At 58.4% G+C, this 16,840-nt stretch overlaps 7 protein-coding genes across 7 annotated transcripts; 1 reads left to right on the top strand and 6 right to left on the bottom strand.

Annotated features, from left to right (window-relative positions):
* Positions 1-17: 17 nt before the first annotated feature.
* C7974DRAFT_320251 (uncharacterized protein) lies at positions 18-2,313 on the bottom strand (the record flags this gene model as incomplete). The annotated part of the gene is made up of 4 exons (XM_046138745.1): positions 18-898; positions 960-1,119; positions 1,293-1,817; positions 1,864-2,313. 4 exons carry the CDS (start codon positions 2,311-2,313, stop codon positions 18-20), a joined length of 2,016 nt encoding a protein of 671 aa, XP_045992482.1.
* Positions 2,314-2,563: 250 nt separating this feature from the next.
* Positions 2,564-5,669, bottom strand: C7974DRAFT_55013 (RNA ligase-domain-containing protein). The gene is made up of 2 exons (XM_046146834.1): positions 5,559-5,669; positions 2,564-5,405 (listed from the first exon to the last, which is right to left on the bottom strand). Exon 2 carries the CDS (start codon positions 5,331-5,333, stop codon positions 2,814-2,816), a length of 2,520 nt encoding a protein of 839 aa, XP_045992483.1. The 5' UTR covers positions 5,334-5,405; positions 5,559-5,669; the 3' UTR covers positions 2,564-2,813.
* Positions 5,670-5,767: 98 nt separating this feature from the next.
* C7974DRAFT_402768 (nitrogen permease regulator of amino acid transport activity 3-domain-containing protein) lies at positions 5,768-8,831 on the bottom strand. Its single transcript, XM_046142747.1, has one exon. The coding sequence runs from the start codon at positions 8,417-8,419 to the stop codon at positions 5,870-5,872; it is 2,550 nt and encodes an 849-aa protein (XP_045992484.1). The 5' UTR covers positions 8,420-8,831; the 3' UTR covers positions 5,768-5,869.
* C7974DRAFT_402769 (uncharacterized protein) lies at positions 8,832-9,508 on the top strand. Its single transcript, XM_046142748.1, has 3 exons — positions 8,832-8,964; positions 9,059-9,093; positions 9,175-9,508. Exons 1-3 carry the CDS (start codon positions 8,912-8,914, stop codon positions 9,330-9,332), a joined length of 246 nt encoding a protein of 81 aa, XP_045992485.1. The 5' UTR covers positions 8,832-8,911; the 3' UTR covers positions 9,333-9,508.
* Positions 9,509-9,518: 10 nt separating this feature from the next.
* On the bottom strand, positions 9,519-11,102 carry C7974DRAFT_402773 (uncharacterized protein). Its single transcript, XM_046142750.1, has one exon. It carries the CDS (start codon positions 10,614-10,616, stop codon positions 9,942-9,944), a length of 675 nt encoding a protein of 224 aa, XP_045992486.1. The 5' UTR covers positions 10,617-11,102; the 3' UTR covers positions 9,519-9,941.
* Positions 11,103-12,605: 1,503 nt separating this feature from the next.
* Positions 12,606-14,344, bottom strand: C7974DRAFT_366727 (uncharacterized protein; the record flags this gene model as incomplete). The annotated part of the gene is made up of 1 exon (XM_046139856.1): positions 12,606-14,344. The coding sequence occupies exon 1, from the start codon at positions 14,247-14,249 to the stop codon at positions 12,606-12,608; it is 1,644 nt and encodes a 547-aa protein (XP_045992487.1). The 5' UTR covers positions 14,250-14,344.
* Positions 14,345-14,839: 495 nt separating this feature from the next.
* On the bottom strand, positions 14,840-16,205 carry C7974DRAFT_417068 (uncharacterized protein; the record flags this gene model as incomplete). The annotated part of the gene is made up of 3 exons (XM_046144040.1): positions 14,840-14,898; positions 15,154-15,896; positions 16,111-16,205. The coding sequence occupies 3 exons, from the start codon at positions 16,203-16,205 to the stop codon at positions 14,840-14,842; spliced, it is 897 nt and encodes a 298-aa protein (XP_045992488.1).
* Between the last annotated feature and the right edge of the window lie 635 nt (positions 16,206-16,840).

The following is a 16,840-nucleotide window of genomic DNA, read 5'->3' on the forward strand; positions in this document are numbered from 1 at the left end:
TCTCGCGTGACAACCCCCTAGTACGTTGACGGGAACACGGCAATCCGCCCCCCGTCCGTGATCTGGCTCGTGCCATTCACATACGCGCCCGCCTTGCCCACCAAGAACAGCACCAGCCCCGCCATGTCATTCACATTCCCCATGCGGCCCTGCGGAATCTGGTTCGTCCCGTACGCCAGCGGATTTGCGCTCGTCATGTCACTCGGATACGGGCCCGGGCAGATGAGATTGCTACGGATCCCCCACTCGGCCAGGAAGGTAGCCAAGATCTTGCTGAGGTGCGCGGTGGCGGCCTTGGTCGCGTTGTACGCCAGCCCCGCGCTGATCCAGCGCATGTAGCTCGCGACAGACGCGACGGTGATGATGTGCGCCAGGCGGTCGTCGTCATGGTCGATGCCCAGCTCCTTCAGTGCGGCGGTGTCGCGGGCCCGCGGTGTGCCCGTGCCGGTGACGCGGCCAGAGGCCCATCCACGGCGGGTGTTGGCGGCAGCGAGCAGCGGGAGGAAGAGCGCGGAGACACCGACTACGGCCTGGGTGTTGATTTCAAAGGCCTGGGACCACGCGGGGGTGTCCATGCCGAGCAGCATGGCGTCGCGGAGGGCCTCGATGGAGTGCGCGTCGTGGATGGGCTGACCCGACTTGGGGCCCATGACGCCTGCATTGTTGATGAGAACGTCGACATAGCCGGTTTCGCGCTCGATTTGCGCGACGGCGGCGCGGATCGAGTCGAGGTCTGTGACGTCTGCGGAGATGGCGGAGAGGACCGAGGGCTTTGGCGCGGAGGGCGAGGAGTCGAGTTTGGCGATGGCTTCGTCGAGGACGTTTTTGCGGCGGCCGATGATGTAGATCTTGGAGGCGCCGTTCTGCTGCAGTGCTGCTGTGATGGCGAGGCCAATGCCTATGCGACGTCAGCGGATGGCGGGGGAGGGGTAGCTTTGTGAAGCTTGGACTCGACGTACCACTGCCACCGCCGGTGATGACTACGACCAGGCCCTTGGCCGAGAAGAGGGAGGCAGGATTGACTGGTGCTAGAACGTCCATTTTACTGTGTTCTGCCGTCCAATTGAGTTTCGTTGATAAAGGCGTTCGGAGTACACGGAGTATATTGATATTTCGCTGCTTACATATCCAAGCCTCGATGGCGTCACTCGTCTGTGACTCGGGAATAGCGTCGTACTCGGCAAAGCAAAGGGCACAGAGTGTCAATTGCGTGTGTTGGCATTGATGGGTATCTTATGCGAGTGCTGGCCATGACTCGTTTTGTCGTCTGCTTCCTAGTTGATTCCACCGACAATGCGCAAGCCCTGCTCCTCCTGCGAGTACGCCAGCACGTACCGACAGGGATGCCAGCTGATGACACTGCTTGCCTTCTGCACAGTGATCTCGTGCACCACCTCGCCCGTCTCCACATGCGCAATCTTGATCTTCTTCTCCTCCTTGTCGTCGCTCCCCGCTGTGATGTAGCTCCCGTCAAAGCTAAAGTCGACGCTCTTGACCGGCTCTTTTGTGAGGTCAAACATCCGTACACATATCCACTCCTGCGTGTCCCACAGCGAGACGAGAGCATCGCCGCCGCCCGCAGCCAGGTACTCGCCGGAAGGTGACATGCTGAGGGCGTAGCAGGACGACGTGTGTGCGTTGAGGGACAGGGCGGGGGTGAATGAGGGGTAGTCGGTGACCTTGATGCTGCCGTCTCCCGACGTGAGGAAGAGGTGTGCGCCGGACCAGTCGAAGACACATTGGTTGGTCTGCACAGGCTGGCGTTGTTCGGAGAGGATGCGCAGCGCGGCGCGGTCGATGGAAACGAGAAGGTTATCCTGTACAGTCAGCACCATAGCAATGCACGCAGTCGGAGACGCAGACCTTCCGCCCCGCCACAATCTCACTGCCGTCCGGCGTCCAGGCCAGTGTGAAGGGCTGCTCGCCGACCTTGACTTCGCCTACGCTGGCCTTTGACCGGATGTCCCAGAACCTGACCATGCCATCGGTGCTGCAGCTTGCCAGCTCGTTCTCGTTGATGGGGTGGAATGCCACGCGCTCGAGTTGCGTGGACGGCGGTACGCCTGGCGTGCGCAGCTCTGTCGAGTTCTTGACATTGGTCTTCTCGGGGTTCCAGATCCGCAGCGTCCGATCCGCAGCCCCGGTCGCAATGAACGTGCCGGACGCGTTCCAGCTCAGCGTGCGGATGTAGTGCGCCGCCGAGACCGAGGCGTTGGGGCGAAGCACATCGATGTATGTAGACGTCTTGAGGCGCGAGAAGGCGGTGGAGAAAGACGACTTCCCAAGGGGCCGAGCACGCGCGGGCGGTGCCATGGACAATCTGCCGTCGCGTCCAGGTCGGAATGTTGTCTGCGTTGCGCGCCAAGTTTGCGAGACGTCGTTGGGCGTCGCCACAAGCTGCGCGCCACAGCTGTTGCGCGACGGGCCGTTTGCAGCTGACGGGCAGGGACCACTGCCAGCTCGCTTGCAACGGCTTGTCTTGACTCTGCTGCAGACACAACAACACAAGGGGCTTTGTCTGCGAATTGCTGCTGCTTATGGATACACGGTCAATGTGTGCACAAGATAAATTTGATTCGTTGAATTGGTATAAGGCAGGTTGCTCGTGGTGAACACGCAGAGCTGAGATGCAGAGCTGAGATGTAAGTAGAGCTGAGATGCTGTGACTGAGCGCCATGTATGCCATTTCCCTCCACAGGCCTGCCTGCCTTTGTTGTCGTAATCGAAGCCCTTCTCGCTTCATCGCCGCCTCGCCTCCTTCAAAGCAACCCTTTATATCACCGCTTGCGAGCCGTCACATGCCCGTCGCCATTCTACATTCGACCTAGCACACCGCGGACGCTGCCATCAAGCACCACGTTGCCCTTGACAGTCAGCTCGCCAATGCCGGTTGCATCGCCCGAGCCCTCGTTCAGCCATCGCTGCAGCAGGTCATTGCTCTCCTTGGGCTTGACGCTCTGGTTTGCCGTGCCGACGGTGATGTGTGCAATGGGGTTGACCGTCTCGAACATCACTTCTTCTGTCGTTGTGCCGGCTCCGCCTTCAACCTGGAGCGTGGAGGCACCGTTGAGACGCACAACGAAGCACATGATGCGGTCATCCCAGATCAAGCGCTCCAGCAGGACACCGCATTTGCCCAACTCTGGCTCTCCATTCCCAGCCATAGCCTGCACACTGTCGTTCAGCTTGGTCAACTTGTCCCAGTATGGCTGATTCTGAGTGGCTGAAGCCCGGTGAATGAGTGTAACGTGAAACTCGTTTTGAATACGGCGCTGCTGCTTGAGGTGGTTGTAGAGCCGCGCAGCCTCAGGTCCCTTACCACTGAACGCAGCATCCAGGATTGAGCTGACCCGGGACGAATTCAGCTTGACAGAGAAGTACTCCATGCGCGGGGCCTTCTTAGACTTGCCCTCTCCTTGCGGCTGTTTCCTTCCATTATCTCCGGCCTGACTTTTCTGCATGTTCTGGAGAATTTGGTTGTTGTTGTACTGCTGGCTCTTCGGGCCGCCTCGTGATAGGTCCATCTTGAAGTCGGGTGTGTAGTCGTTCATAGCCCACTGGATTGCTTCGTCCATATCCGTGTCAGTCGGCATGTCTCGGCCTTCGAACAGAGCAGGGTATGTCTCTGCCATCTTGCTAATGATCGTCTCCAGGTTCTGGCGCGAGTCCTGAACGGGATCGATGTTAATGACAAGGTCGAAGATATCATCAGGGGCTTCCGAGGGATCGAGAGGCTGGAAGCGGTGCATGAAGCCTTCCATGATCTCAATGATCTCGCCAGAGCCCTTCGAGCCCGCCTGGATGGTCTGATGGTTGTCGCCACGATCAAGCACACGCTTCCGTGTCGCGTCACGGATGGCGTCAAAGTTCGATCGCTCGTGAACGTAATGAAGTGCGACAAAGCGAGCGTCCGGCACTGTTCGCGAGATGTCGTTTATGATCTGGTCTCGCTCGCGCTTCTGATGGTTGTTCCGGTCGGCAATGACGACAGGGTTCATGATGAGCAGTGAGGAGATAGTATCGGCAAAGACCTGGCCTCGTCCTTTCTTTGCTTTGACGTTGTCGTTCTGGAAGTGGCCCCATCCGAACAGCTTCACCAATGCCAGAGCCACAGTCGTCTTACCACAGCCGATCGTAGCGATGGGAACAAGAACCACGTTTCTGTTGACCGACTTACTCTCCTGTGCGCCTGCATTCAGCTCTTGCTGAATGATTTCTGCGCCTGTTATGCCACGCGAAGCCAGGAACTCCTCACGCAGTTTGATGATACCATGGTTTTGGTTGTAGGCCTTCGCCAGTCCTGGGTTCTGCATGAACTTCTTGCGCGCGAATTCGCAGTACTCCTCGGTGATGGCCTTGTGTTTCTTGGCCCGCGGTGGCTTCCCAGCAATCATAGCCTTTGTGCACTCCCGCCACTGCCTGTACATTAGGTATGGTTCCTCAAACTTGTACTTGAAGAACCAGTCTTCGTAAGGTGCGGCTTCGGTTGCTCGTGCCTGGCATCGGACAACAAAACCCTCAGTGTCGCGTCCGTCGTAGTTTCCAGTCTCGGCGACCTTGTCCAGGAATGTCTTGACCATGCTGATATCGTTCTCCATGACATAAACGACCTTCTTCATTCCCCATTCGTCTGCAAACTTGTCGACCAAGTGCCCGGGATACGTCGCAAACTGAGGAAGATTAAGGTTGATACCATGGACGTACAAGCCGGCCTGGTCGGGCGTGTAAGCAAGGACGTGCTCTTCAAACTCGTCGTCACACAGTTCGGCCACCAGTGTCGCATTCATTGCCCGCAACGTTCGCGCAAGGTCCACCTTTGTCCTCCCGACTTTCGCAATGTGCCTCTCGACCCAACGCTCACCTGCCATCGCGTGACTGAGCTCGACGTCGCCACGTGCACCTGTGGAGTGCTTGCTGCAGACCAAGAGTGTGTCGTCATCAAGGCCGGAAACAAAGATGATGCAACCATTTTCCTTCACACTCAACTCATACGGTCCTCGTGTGTTTCGCTCCACATTGTTCCATTCTGTCTTCCTGACTTCGCCGTGGTTGAAAAACTTGTCGTATCCCCTGACGGCTATCTCGGGCTGTCCAGCGCGGTTTGTATATGTGAAGAGTCCTCGCGCGTAGGTGGGGAGGTGCTCCTTCTTATAATCCCAGTCGTTCATCTTCCAAGAGTCGACCGTCCGGCCGCTGGGTAGGGTGAATGTGTGCTTTTTGACGGAGAACCCGCCTTTGCCCTTCTTACCCTCATGGGCATGCAACGAGTGGATAAGGTTAGTGATCTCTTTTGGATCTTGAGCGACGTAGGGTGCGCGGTCGCGGTGCGCCATGGTTGCGGTCGTAATGGGTCTGGTGATGAAAAGGAGCGGCGTACGCGTGAATCGCTGGAAGCTTCGGGATATCTGAGGAAGGCGCAGGTGTAAGCGTGGAGCTGCGCGCAATGCAGTTCGAACGAGCAGGAGCGGGGAGATTTTAATGACAGACACGGCCATACAGGCAACAACGAGGCACAGAACGAGGTGATGACGATGACTCCAGGAAGGGCGGAAACTCACGCTATGTGGGCTAAAAGTACGAGTGAAGAGAAGGGCGCAGCCGTTTGGGACGCGCTCGGAGTCACTGTGACAATGTTTTTGGGCGCTTTTGGCGAGCCGATGAGATCAGATGTGGCTGCCTGAGTGGCTGAGGCGCCGCGGGGCACTTCGAGGGCGCAGCAGCCGCCAGCCAATCTGAGTTTCGTCAAACATTGACGTTCCAGGGATCGATTGCTAGACATGGTCAATCTTATTTGAGCTGGTAATAGTAGTTCTACATCCGTTGCTGTGGGTCTCTATTCGCGACGAGTTTCGAGCGAAAGAGCTCGTGTCTACCAATGCCTTACAACAACCAACCACCCTTTCTCCCTTACAGCATTGAACAGAACAGCGACTCTCTTTCTCTTCAGCCCTTCCCTAGGCGCAATGTCCTCAATTGCATGCTTCCCGTCTAAATGCCTCTGCAGCATCGGCCATTGCTCTCTGAGCTCCTTGCCTGAGATACCCATCATTCCGTCTGTGTTCTTCGGAGGGCTGGGATTGTTGACTGGGAATGAGGGATGACGAGGATGGTGGTGATCGATATCTTCGAATGTCTTGCCAATTGCTTCGAGCCAGCGCGCCTCAACGCTGGACGCTTTGCGCGGACTGAGGATCAAGCTGCCTTTAAAAAGGTGTGGCTGAGCAGCAAGGTCTTCTTCGACTGGGAGGGGTGGTGAGGTGACCGCCTTAATGGACGGCGACGTAGGTTTTAGGTGCAGTGGACTCGGTTTGTGGACTTTACTGTTGTGAGGTAGGAGGTGAGATGGCGAGTCTGGACGGCCTGCGTTGAGAGCGATCGTTGTACGCTGGCTGCTGTTACTGCCAGCATCAGAAGACGGACGGGCCGAGGAAGCACGGTAGGACGCCGAGTTGGTCGCTGAAACGCGTGGACTCAAGATTGTGCTGGATTCCATCTCGTCTAGGGTGTCGGCACTCCTATCCCGGCGCCATTTCATCGGCGTAAGTGGCCTCGCTGTGTGATCGGACAGCAGGCTTGATCGCTTGTCAGAGAACAGCGATGCATTTATCGAGCCATTCTCGCTTACGAGCTCCCTTCTCGCTTCCTCGGCCTTCTTGATCCGCTCCTCCCGCTCCATCTCTATCGCAACTTGGGCTTTGATCTCGGGAGTCACGCGTATCCATGCAAATGTCCTCAATTGTGTAACCCAACCACCTCGCATTAGCCATGCCAGTACTTCGAGATAGGTGTCTCTATGCTCATAGGTGGGAATGAAGCTTTTGTAGATACGTGGAGTCCCCGATAGTAGGCCTAAGAATTTCGGCAGGGATGGCAAGGTTGGGAACTGGCGTGCAAATGATGCAGCAGCGCTGGGGAGCTTGGCCATGTTCGCATTGGGAGACATGATGTATGTGTCACGCTGCGACAGAGGGTCGATAAGTTGAGCGCGACGCCAGTAGACCAAGTGTGAGGCCATGTACTGCATATCATGGGCTGATATATTGTGTTTCTTGGAGATTTTGAGAAGCGATTTCGTGGGCACAATTCTACGAATCAGCCCAGCGATCGCTGCCCCGTCGTCTGTTGACTCGCCTCCCAGATCCTTGATCAAAATTTCTGGATCTTCCAATAGGAGGAGTGCTGCGTGCTGCGTCATTGGTGCCTCCTCTTCGTCTAACACAACGTTCGATGTCGTCAGCCAGAGCCCTGGCATTTGCGGTTCAAGAGAATTCGGCAGGTAGGGTGTTGACATGGCTTGAGGTATCTGGAACGATGTGTTGAAGGTGGCATCGAAGTGAATATGGGCGATCTTGTCTTCCGAGATCGCATTGTAAAGTATGGCTATCGACTTGGCCAATGGCGAGGTAGCTTGGAGGGTTTTCCACGTCAGACTAATGGAATCCCCGTTCTCTTTCGCACGCTGCTTGATGTCGATGATACGCTTCGACTCTCTCCAGACGTACTGGAATCTAGCCTGCTCGTATTTGAGAGCTCTTGCGTACTTCCGAGTCACATTGTCGTACATCTCCTTGACGCGTCTTTGATACTCCAGGGCCGGAGGGTTCAGCACAAAAACGACATTGAACATGGTCATATCAGGATTGTCATCGTGAGCGGCAGTGGAAGTGCTACGGGCCTCGGACCCTGCTTCGGAAGCGGCCACAGATCCAGCGACTGACGGCGATTCGTGCCCATAGCCAGGCTCAAAGCCCGGAGGATAAATGAAAGGTTCTGGTTCGATTTCTTCCTCTGCATTGGACAGATCCCCATCTTCGATTCTCTGCAGCTCCGACCTTTTCTTCTTCCTCCGTTTTAGCTTCTTCCACAGGCCGTCTTCTCTTACGAACATGGGCGCACCGACGAAGACGATGCTTTCTACACCAAGCTCAAAACGTCTTTTGTTGTAGTCTTCACTCGGCGTTAGTATCTTCTCGAGCGCATCGACCTTGAAGCCAAGCACAGAGTTCCAGTCGTAATCACCACCACGGTGCCGCGCATTGCCATCTTTCTCATCATCGACGTCTTCTTCGTCGATCGTCTCTTGTCTACTCCAGCCACCGATTCCTAGTTTTAGTCTGTCACGACTCCCGCTAGGGCCGGTTCGTCCTGAGCCTCGGCCGCTTGTGCGACTGCCTATTTCTAGGTCGTCATTCTCATCTGCTTCTGTGCTACTGTCCCAATCGCTGTCCGAGCTGTTCGAATCAACGCTTGCAGTAGAGCTTTCGTTGCGATACCAAGAGGGATCTTTGGCTGCAGCGAGAGCTGCAGCGGAGGGCGAAAGAGGCGGGTAGTGGAAAACAAGACGAGGGCCCAGCGAGCGCGACTTTGTAATCAGCAGGATTGCGTGAAGGCTCGACGCAGGAGGCAGCGGCAGCGCCATTAGGTGACGTGGGGATTCTGCAGGAGGTCGAGTGGGGAAGCTGACGCTGCGGGGCGCCGGGGGCTTTAACCACTTTTGCAACACAACGGTAGGTCCTTGTGCAGGTATTGGCCGCTCTCGATGATCTCAGCAACGCAGCAGGGGCTGAAAAACACACGAGACTACCAATACAAACAAGCTGCTTTGCGACAAAGCAGCGTTTCAGGGTCAACAGCGCAGTGGATTGCTCGGAGGGTACCTTTATCACGTTTATCGTCGATCAGATTTACATCCGTTATCACGACACATCTGAGAATTGACGTGGATGCAACTCCGTCTGTGTTGTGGTGCATCATGGTGCATCATGCGCGACATTGCCGGCGCGGGACGCTTAGGCCATCGTTCGCGCGACTTTATTCGGAGCTCACTCCACCGCTCCATCACCAACACGCCTGCACTGTCCACACAACAACACCACGCCCGCCGTAACTGTGCACCCATATAGCTTACGTCATGGCTTCTTTTGGTGGCGCCGGTCTTGGACAGAAGGTCATCAGGCCCAATCCGTAAGTTACTGCATTTCCCACTGCATTGCGCCAAACCTACCGTCCTTCTGGGTCCTCCCTGTCTTGCTCAACCTCAGCTAACCGCGGCTCGCAGTCCTGAGCGCGGCTCTTTCCCGCTCGATCATGATGGTACGGCTCGCTCTTCTACGGTGCTGGCCGTGGTCTCCTCCAGCCACACGCCATAGCTCACCCGCTGACGCTACATTCCAGGCGAGTGCAAGGACATCATGCTATCCTACCTCAGGTGTATCAAATCCCACCGTGGGACCAACGACTCTGAATGTCGCAATCTTTCAAAGTCATACCTGTCCTGTCGGATGGATCGGTACGTACCGGATCTACCTTTCTTTCCATACAGCCATGTCTAGTCGCGACGATCATTCTGTGCTCGATACGGCTCCACAGTCAAAAGCAAGGGAGAAAAGAAGCTTGTGATACCGACCTGTCAAAAAGTTCGAACCAGGTCTTTGGGAATATCTGCAGTGAAGCAAGGGAGAGATGCAGCAGTCCGCATTCCTCATCTCTTGTCAGATCTGAAACGTCTCGGTGTCAAATCAGTCATTGCCAGCCCGGACTCTCCCTCAGCGCCCGATATGCTTTGCGGATAGTTGCCCCCTCAACAATACCCACATCTCCACATAGTGCTGTCACACTGCGTCGGCAGCATCCGATCATAGCTCAGCACTGCCCAAGACAGACTTTCGCAGAGGACGTCACTGACTCGAACCGTGCCCACAGGAATCTCATGGCCCCTGACTCATTCAGAAATCTTGGCTTCGGCGAGGATAGCGACCGCCGCAGCCCGTCCGCTGCGACTGCAACCCCAGCCCATTCACCGCAACCTCAAGGGCACGATAAGCCCCGCACTTCGTAGATATGTCGACTCATATCGGAATGAAGGGGTCTGAACTGCTCGTCACTGGCTCGGCACGAACCGAGCAACCGAGAAACCACCGACTTCTAGCACGCCTGCCGCATCAGCCGACGCCAATATCACCCGGGGCAGCCGTGAGGTCCTGGGCCGCAGACTGACAGGCTACCAGCGCCCTTCCGCTCCAAGAACATGACAAATCGAGGACCGTGGTCTGGCACTTCAGTGGTATTGGAAATAGAGGGATGATGTCGAAGGATAGGCGAGACATACGCGACTGACATATTGACATATGCTGTAGACGACAGGGTCGTCGTACCAAACTGCGCCACAGCAGGCGGGCGGTTACGGTTGTGCAAGTTGCACAGCGTAGGCTTGACTTGTAGACGTCCTTCGACCCTGCAATGAGCGCCAAAGGCTTTTGCGATGCACAACATAATACATTCGGTTTGATTATGATTGCTACACTTGCTAAAGCCGTCTCCCAACCAACACATCCCAAGCGGGCTTTCTCCGTCAAATGCGCCGTCCTTCGCACACCTATAACCCAACTAAGACATCGGTCGTCCCGCAGATCAGATCTGGACAAGATCTTGCCGATCTGCAAGACAAGAGGGTGCAACGTCACACCGAGCTTCTTACTGACACCACAGAACGACCCCTCACCCTCTACCCTGTCTGCCGACGAAGCTTTTGCTACGCAACCGTCTACTAAGCTTTGCGCCCACTGTGCACTACGGGCTTGAAACAGCGAGGTCCGGATGATCCGATTTAGATCCATGACATCGGTCGTATCGCGCAAGCTAACGTCGAACCGCGTCGTGCAAGATGCTGATGATGTTATGCGATTGGCAACGAGCGAAACGAGACATAGTTCCTGCTAGGGCTGCACCCGACTGTGAGCTAGCGGCTGTAGTCATGATGCTAATGCTACGACGCGATATCAGGCACGCAAAGTCAATATCATAGCAATGATAGTATGTGCCGCGCATGCCAGGGACTCGGTCGCTGTAGATGTTGAGGGCCGGCCGATCAGCACGTTTGACGCACAAGCCGTTGCTGGCGTAGACGTGTTGCGACCAGTGTTCTACAGATGGTGACTGCGGCCATGTCGCTCAACCAAACTACGGTGGCTGCAGTTGTTGAGCATGCCGCGCAGCATGTCTCGGATACCGACATTACACTACTGCGTCTCACCACCCTGTCCGCTCCGGCTGTGGGGACAAAGAGGGAGACAGCCGCCATACCACACAACCACCCCTCTGCTCGTACCACAGCACCACACCCGCACTGCGCCGCAGATGACCCCACCCCGTCCAGACGCTGCCCCCATCGCTCCGCCGTCCCTCCAGCACGGCGTCTCGTGCCCTCCCCCCAACCCGTTCCCACCCCCCAGACACGCCCGCAGTCCTCCCCATGACCCGACCCCTGAGTCCACGCCTGACCAAACGCATACAGAGCTCCTCTCTTGTGGTCCGCGACTCCGCAGCTGTCATGTCCGCTTCGGCGCTGCAGTGCATGATCAGTGTGTGCGGGCGTCCACAAAGCCACATGTCTTGCTGCGAGTCATACCCGGGTGCGCAGACCCAGCCTGCCACAACAAGCATGTTGGTGTCGCTGCACAGGGAGACAAAGATGTGCCGTGCCATGACGTGAAGTGACGTGACGTAGCGCAGCGCAGCGCAACGCAGCGCAACGCAGTGCAGCAAAGCACAGCACATCAGTCCTCAACACGAAACACCCCCGTCCCCCCGCCCGCGTGCTAGTGCCCGCTGTCGTCTCGCCCACCGCTGCGACGGCTCTGCGCCGCGCCCCGCACCGCCGCTGCTGTGCAGCCGTCTGAAACCGCCGCGGGCGCGCGCAGGCGCAGGCGCAGAGGGCGTGTCTTGCGCACAGCTGCGGTGGCGCGCTGGGCATGACGAGCGGCGAGACAGCGTTTGCGTCTGCGTCAGTGGTGTGCCTTGCATGGACTGCGGCGAGGCAGGTCCGGTGAGTGGGAGAAAAGCAATATCTGCTATTCAATGCGTTGTTTGGTGGCGAGGGGCAGGGGGACGGCATGAGATATGTGTGCTGCAGAGACAGATGGGGCGATCACGTCGGGGCGGGTCACGGCGGGTCACGGCAGCAGCGGGGGTGAGTGCATAGACGGGATATAATTGGAGCTAGAGCGCGGAAGCAGAACAGAGCAGTGTGAAACAACAGCATAAACGCAATAGTAGCAATGTATGAGCGTGGTAAAACAACTTGTCATCTGCACCTGCAGAATAAGAACCGCGGACCGATAACACCGCCGCACGCCTGCCCATGCATTCTGTCAAGCCTGACATACACAATCGAGTATAGGAACGCAAACACGAAATAAGATCATGGTCGAAAATGGCAAGAGGAATCGGACCACTGCGTGTTGTGGCGCAGTGCAGAAGCCGGCCCGCGTCCCAAGCGAGGACAGCCTTCCTGCATCGGGGGCGGGCGGCGCGGTGTAGACGCCGGTAGGTGGGACATATTATGCAATGAGACGGGAAGCAATATGGTGTAAACTGTAGTGCGGGCGTCGTCCATCCTTGGCCAGCAGAGACAGGTGACACGTGTAGATCAATCAGAGGGCAGCCTTGGAAGGTCCTCGGCGGACGACTAGCTCCCCGCAAGTCGGTCTAGTGTGTGCATCTGCAAGATGCCGGAACGGATGCGTGGTATCGCGGGGTATCATGGAAACGAAAAGCCGAGAAGAAGACAAGGAAAGGTGTACTGGAAGGGACCAAGTCTGGAGCGCTCAGCCCATGTCCATACCAAACTCGTCTTCTTCTTTGAGAGCCTGATTGGACCAGTACTGTTGCTGGTTGGAGCCGGAGCCGCTGCCGGTGCTTTGCATGCCAGGACTGAGACTTTGAGGCGACAGTCCAGACAGGGGCTCGCCGGAGAGGTTGGTGTGCTTGGGAACGCGGAGACCAGAACCAGGTCCGCGAGAGTACCTGAAGGTACCGGCGCCGTTTCTCTCGACAGCCTCCATAATTTCTGTCTTCATGCGCTTCTCGTCCTCGCTCAACTCGGGCCATTCTTCGCCAGTCGCCTGTCGAAGACGGGCGGCAAGCTCCTCGGTCTCCTCCATCTTCTTGTACAGCATCCACATGAGGTCACGAGTCCAGCTGACGGCTCCGTTGAGAATGTCTCCCTTGTTGGGGCCCTTGTCCTTGTCTTCCATAGGGAGGCCTTGTGTGATGTTGCCAGCAGCCCGTCGGCCGCTACCCCCAGCGAGCAATGAGGTCGCTTGTGGCGGTGACATACCAGTGGCGCCCATCGTGGGTGAGAGTGGGCCATTGTTGTTGATATGTTTGCGGATCTTCTCATCTTCGAGACGGTGCTGAGGCACTAGGCGAGACAGGTCGTGGATGCGCTCATTGATGTTGTCCCGGCGACGACGTTCAACCAGGTTGTGAGACTCCCGGCGGCGGCGCTTCTTAGCATCCTGAGTCTGGCCAATGTCGACCTTGGTGGGCAGGGAGGCGTGCTTGCCGTGCATGACTTCGCTGATCTGCTGGTGGTGCAGGGATGCAGCATGGGGTGACTGGGTGGGAGAATCAATCCAAGAGTGGGCGCTGCCGGGGGTACCTTCCCACTGTCCAGACATGCTCTTTTGGTGGCGATGCATGTTGGTCATGATGGGCTGAGAGGCGAAGTTGCCCGAATCAGGGGTACCAAGGTTGAGGGCTGCCATGGCTGGGGTCTTTGGGGACATGGGTGTACGGCTGTCAGAGCCAGTCCTGCTCATGGCCATGCGTTGCCTCATTGAGTTGGCTTGCATGCTGTTTGGGAAGCCCATTCTTGAAGGCGTGTTCGTGTACTGGTTGAAGTCGAAGCCTCCAGGGTGCACGAAAGGGCTTTGAATGGGCAGATCATCGGGAGTGTTGGAGTAGATCTGACCCATGTTTGCAGCGTTGGAGTTGGAGTGGAAGAAATCGGCCTGGCTGTTCAAGTTTTCTTGACCATACCCGTTGAATGCCAGCGAGTCAGCGAGTTCATCGTCTGCGATATTTGCAGCACCGTGCACATAGCTGGTGGACCCGAACTGGCTGTTGATGTTCATGCTCCCGCTCATGGTGAGGTTTGATGGGTCGATGGCACTCCCGCCTTCGTGTGCTGAGCTGTACTGGGGGTTGGCGAATTGTTGGTTCATGTCGAAGGCGTGCTGGTTCCCGAAACGGCCGGAATTGAACTGCATGTCGTCGACTTCTTCCTTGATGTATGGCTGGGGTGATCCACTGCCAATCATGTTGAAAATATCAGGGTCTAGAGTGTCGTCAGAGTGGGTGTCCAACCGAAGGTCCAACCGGGCGAGGGTTTTTTGAGGAGAGTAGGATGAAGGTGGAGTGAAGAGAGCGTCCGCTTGGGGGACAGTCAGTATGGTCTCGTAGTACATGATGGAAGACCGAGAAGAGAAGTGTTGTGGGGACGGACAGGGGATGGGAGATGCAATATAAAAGGCCTGGGAGAGTGAAGGGGTGGTGATGGGGAGGCTTGACTTACTTGGCATCACTAGGTTACAATGGACCCGGGGAATGTGTGTGTGTGAGGCCGAGGAGGCCGGTGCTGGTTCCCAGACTGCTGGATCTGAAACTTACTATCTGCGACCCGGCAAGTGACTAAGGAATGCAGTGCAGTATGATTGCACCACGAGACGGTCTGTGACCCTATAAGAAGGACCCTGGAAGCCGATTGCTATCTTGCGCACAGGGTCACTCAGCAAGCTAGGCAGCTCGCTTGTGGTGCTTGGTAGTCGGTAACAAGCCCGTGAGTGCTCTGGGAGGGCGTGCAGTGTCTGTGGAGCAGGTGTTAGCGGCGCGGGCTGGCCTGCAGGGCGTTTCTTCTGGGAGCAGTGCTCACCGGACACAGGATTACGTGCAGGAGGATGTGCACGTACACAGACTGGCTGGGGCTGCACAGAGACAAAAGTCCCGAACGGTGGGTATTGACAGGTGTGAAGGGAGAGCGGAGTGGCAGAGGCCTGTTCTAGGAGGCGCTCGGTGCAGGGTGCTTTGGCGCTCGTGGCTTTGGCGCTCGGGTGAGGGCTAAGGGAATGTGTCAGCGCAGGGCCCTTGTCAAGGAGACGTTGAGCGGTTCGGAGGCTGGTTGCATGAGTGTGGCGCACAGCCAGGTAGCGAGCAACAGAGGACGGCAGCGGCACTGCGCCTAGCACTGTGGGGACCGTGGCACAAGCGACCAAAGCAGCGAACACGGTCGCACACTGGCACAGTCGCTCGGTGGAGGCCACGGCGGGCAGCGGTGCCGAGGCACGGATGGTGGGGAGGGGTGGGTTGACTCACTGGCGACAGGGACGGAGACGGCGGGCGGCGGGCGGCGGACAGGCTGCCACAACAACGCAGAGCACGGCGTCGAGGCGTCGAGAGGTCGAGAGGAGGCGCGCGCGCAGCGGAGGGCGGCGGGCAGAGCACGGCTGGCGAGGGCGGCGGCGGTGGCACAGACTGCTCTTTGAGTCGACACGCGGGGCAGCGACGGCTGGAGCGAGGCGGCGTTCGTGGGCGGGCGCGGAAGCAGGGCGCGGTGGGAGGACGCGGTGGGAGGGCGCTGTGCGACGTGGGTGGAGACGGTGCTGGGTGGGCTCTGGGGCGGATGGTCGAAGAAGGGTCGAATGGCGGGGGCGCAGGATGGCAGCGAGGGCCAGGCCGAGACTGGTGGGCGGGCGAGCAGCAGCAGGCGGGTGCAGCGGGAGCAGCAGACGCAGCGGTGCAGCAGTGCAGCAGTTCGCAGCAGGAGCAACTGAGGCGAGCGGACAGGGTCGGGCCAGGTGTAGGGGCGCCCAAAGCAGGCGGAGAAGGCGGTCAGGGCAGAGGCGAGGATCGTGTCGACTGGCGGTGCCAAGGCAGACGGGCGCGGCGAATCAGCGGCGGCGGCGTGCAGCACCAGCGAACGCAGAGCGCGGTTGCCGAGCGTGAAACACGCAGAAACGGAGGCGGGCTGTGGCACGGCGGGCTGTTGCACGGCACGGCGGGCTCGGGGTGAGACGCTCGGGGTGAGACGCTGACGTCGGGCTGCGCAGACAATGGCGCTGCGAAGCGGTGCAGCTGTGAAGGAAGCTCGGCCCGCGGTGGTCCGGGCTGGTGAGGCAGAGGGCGACTCTAGACTACGGGCGGGACAGCCACGGGGGGGCAGCAGCACGGTGAGGCGGCGAGGCGGTCTGCGGCATGAATCGAGCAGAACAGTTGCTGCGTCCAGCCGGGCCGGCGAGCATTTATATACGCACTGCAGCGTGCGGCTCTGACTCGCCTGGGCGGCCGTCCAGCGCCAGAGGCAGCGCCAGAGCAGCGCCTTGCTCCCTGATCACCCGCGGGCGCAGAGGGGGGGTGGTGAACCTCATGTCTTAGATACTCGCAGACGCGTGCAAGCGTGCAAGCCCCCAGCGCGCCGGCCGTGACTCATCGCGCCGCCCGCCGCCGTGCAGGTGCGGCGACGCAGCGGTGGTGTGCTCGTCGCGGTTGATGCCAGGATGGCAGACGGTCGCGGCCAGGGTGCGCGATGCCAGAGCCGGGGCCCCACCCGCGAACTGGAGCTCCCATGTCTGCGAGTCTGCGGCGTGCAACGCTAGCCGGCCCCGTCGCGACACCTCCACCGCGAGGCATTGTCGCAACCGCTGCCCGCTGCCCAGTGCCTGCTGCTGCTGCTGCTGCCAGACTGCCACACTGCGTCGCTGCCAGTCCGCCCCAGCCAATCGCCCGCATCGCCCGCGTGCTGCCTCGCCCCAGATTCCCGCCGCGCCGCCATATCGCAGGCACACCCCCCCGACGCTGTCACAAGCCTCGCCCCGCCGCCCATTGGGCCTGCCTCTACACCGCAGGCGATCATCTGCACGAAATCCTCCGTCCCGGCCTCGCAGTCGCGTCCCACCCGTTCCAGCACTCCCGCCGCGGTGTTCAGCGCACGCCCGCGCTGCTCGCAGACCCAGCGCCCCAGCACCCCCAGCGCCCCCAGCACTCCCACCGCGCCCGCACCGCA

This window comes from Boeremia exigua (genome assembly GCF_020726555.1).
Source record: "Boeremia exigua strain MPI-SDFR-AT-0100 chromosome Unknown C7974scaffold_12, whole genome shotgun sequence".
NCBI lineage: Eukaryota > Fungi > Ascomycota > Dothideomycetes > Pleosporales > Didymellaceae > Boeremia > Boeremia exigua.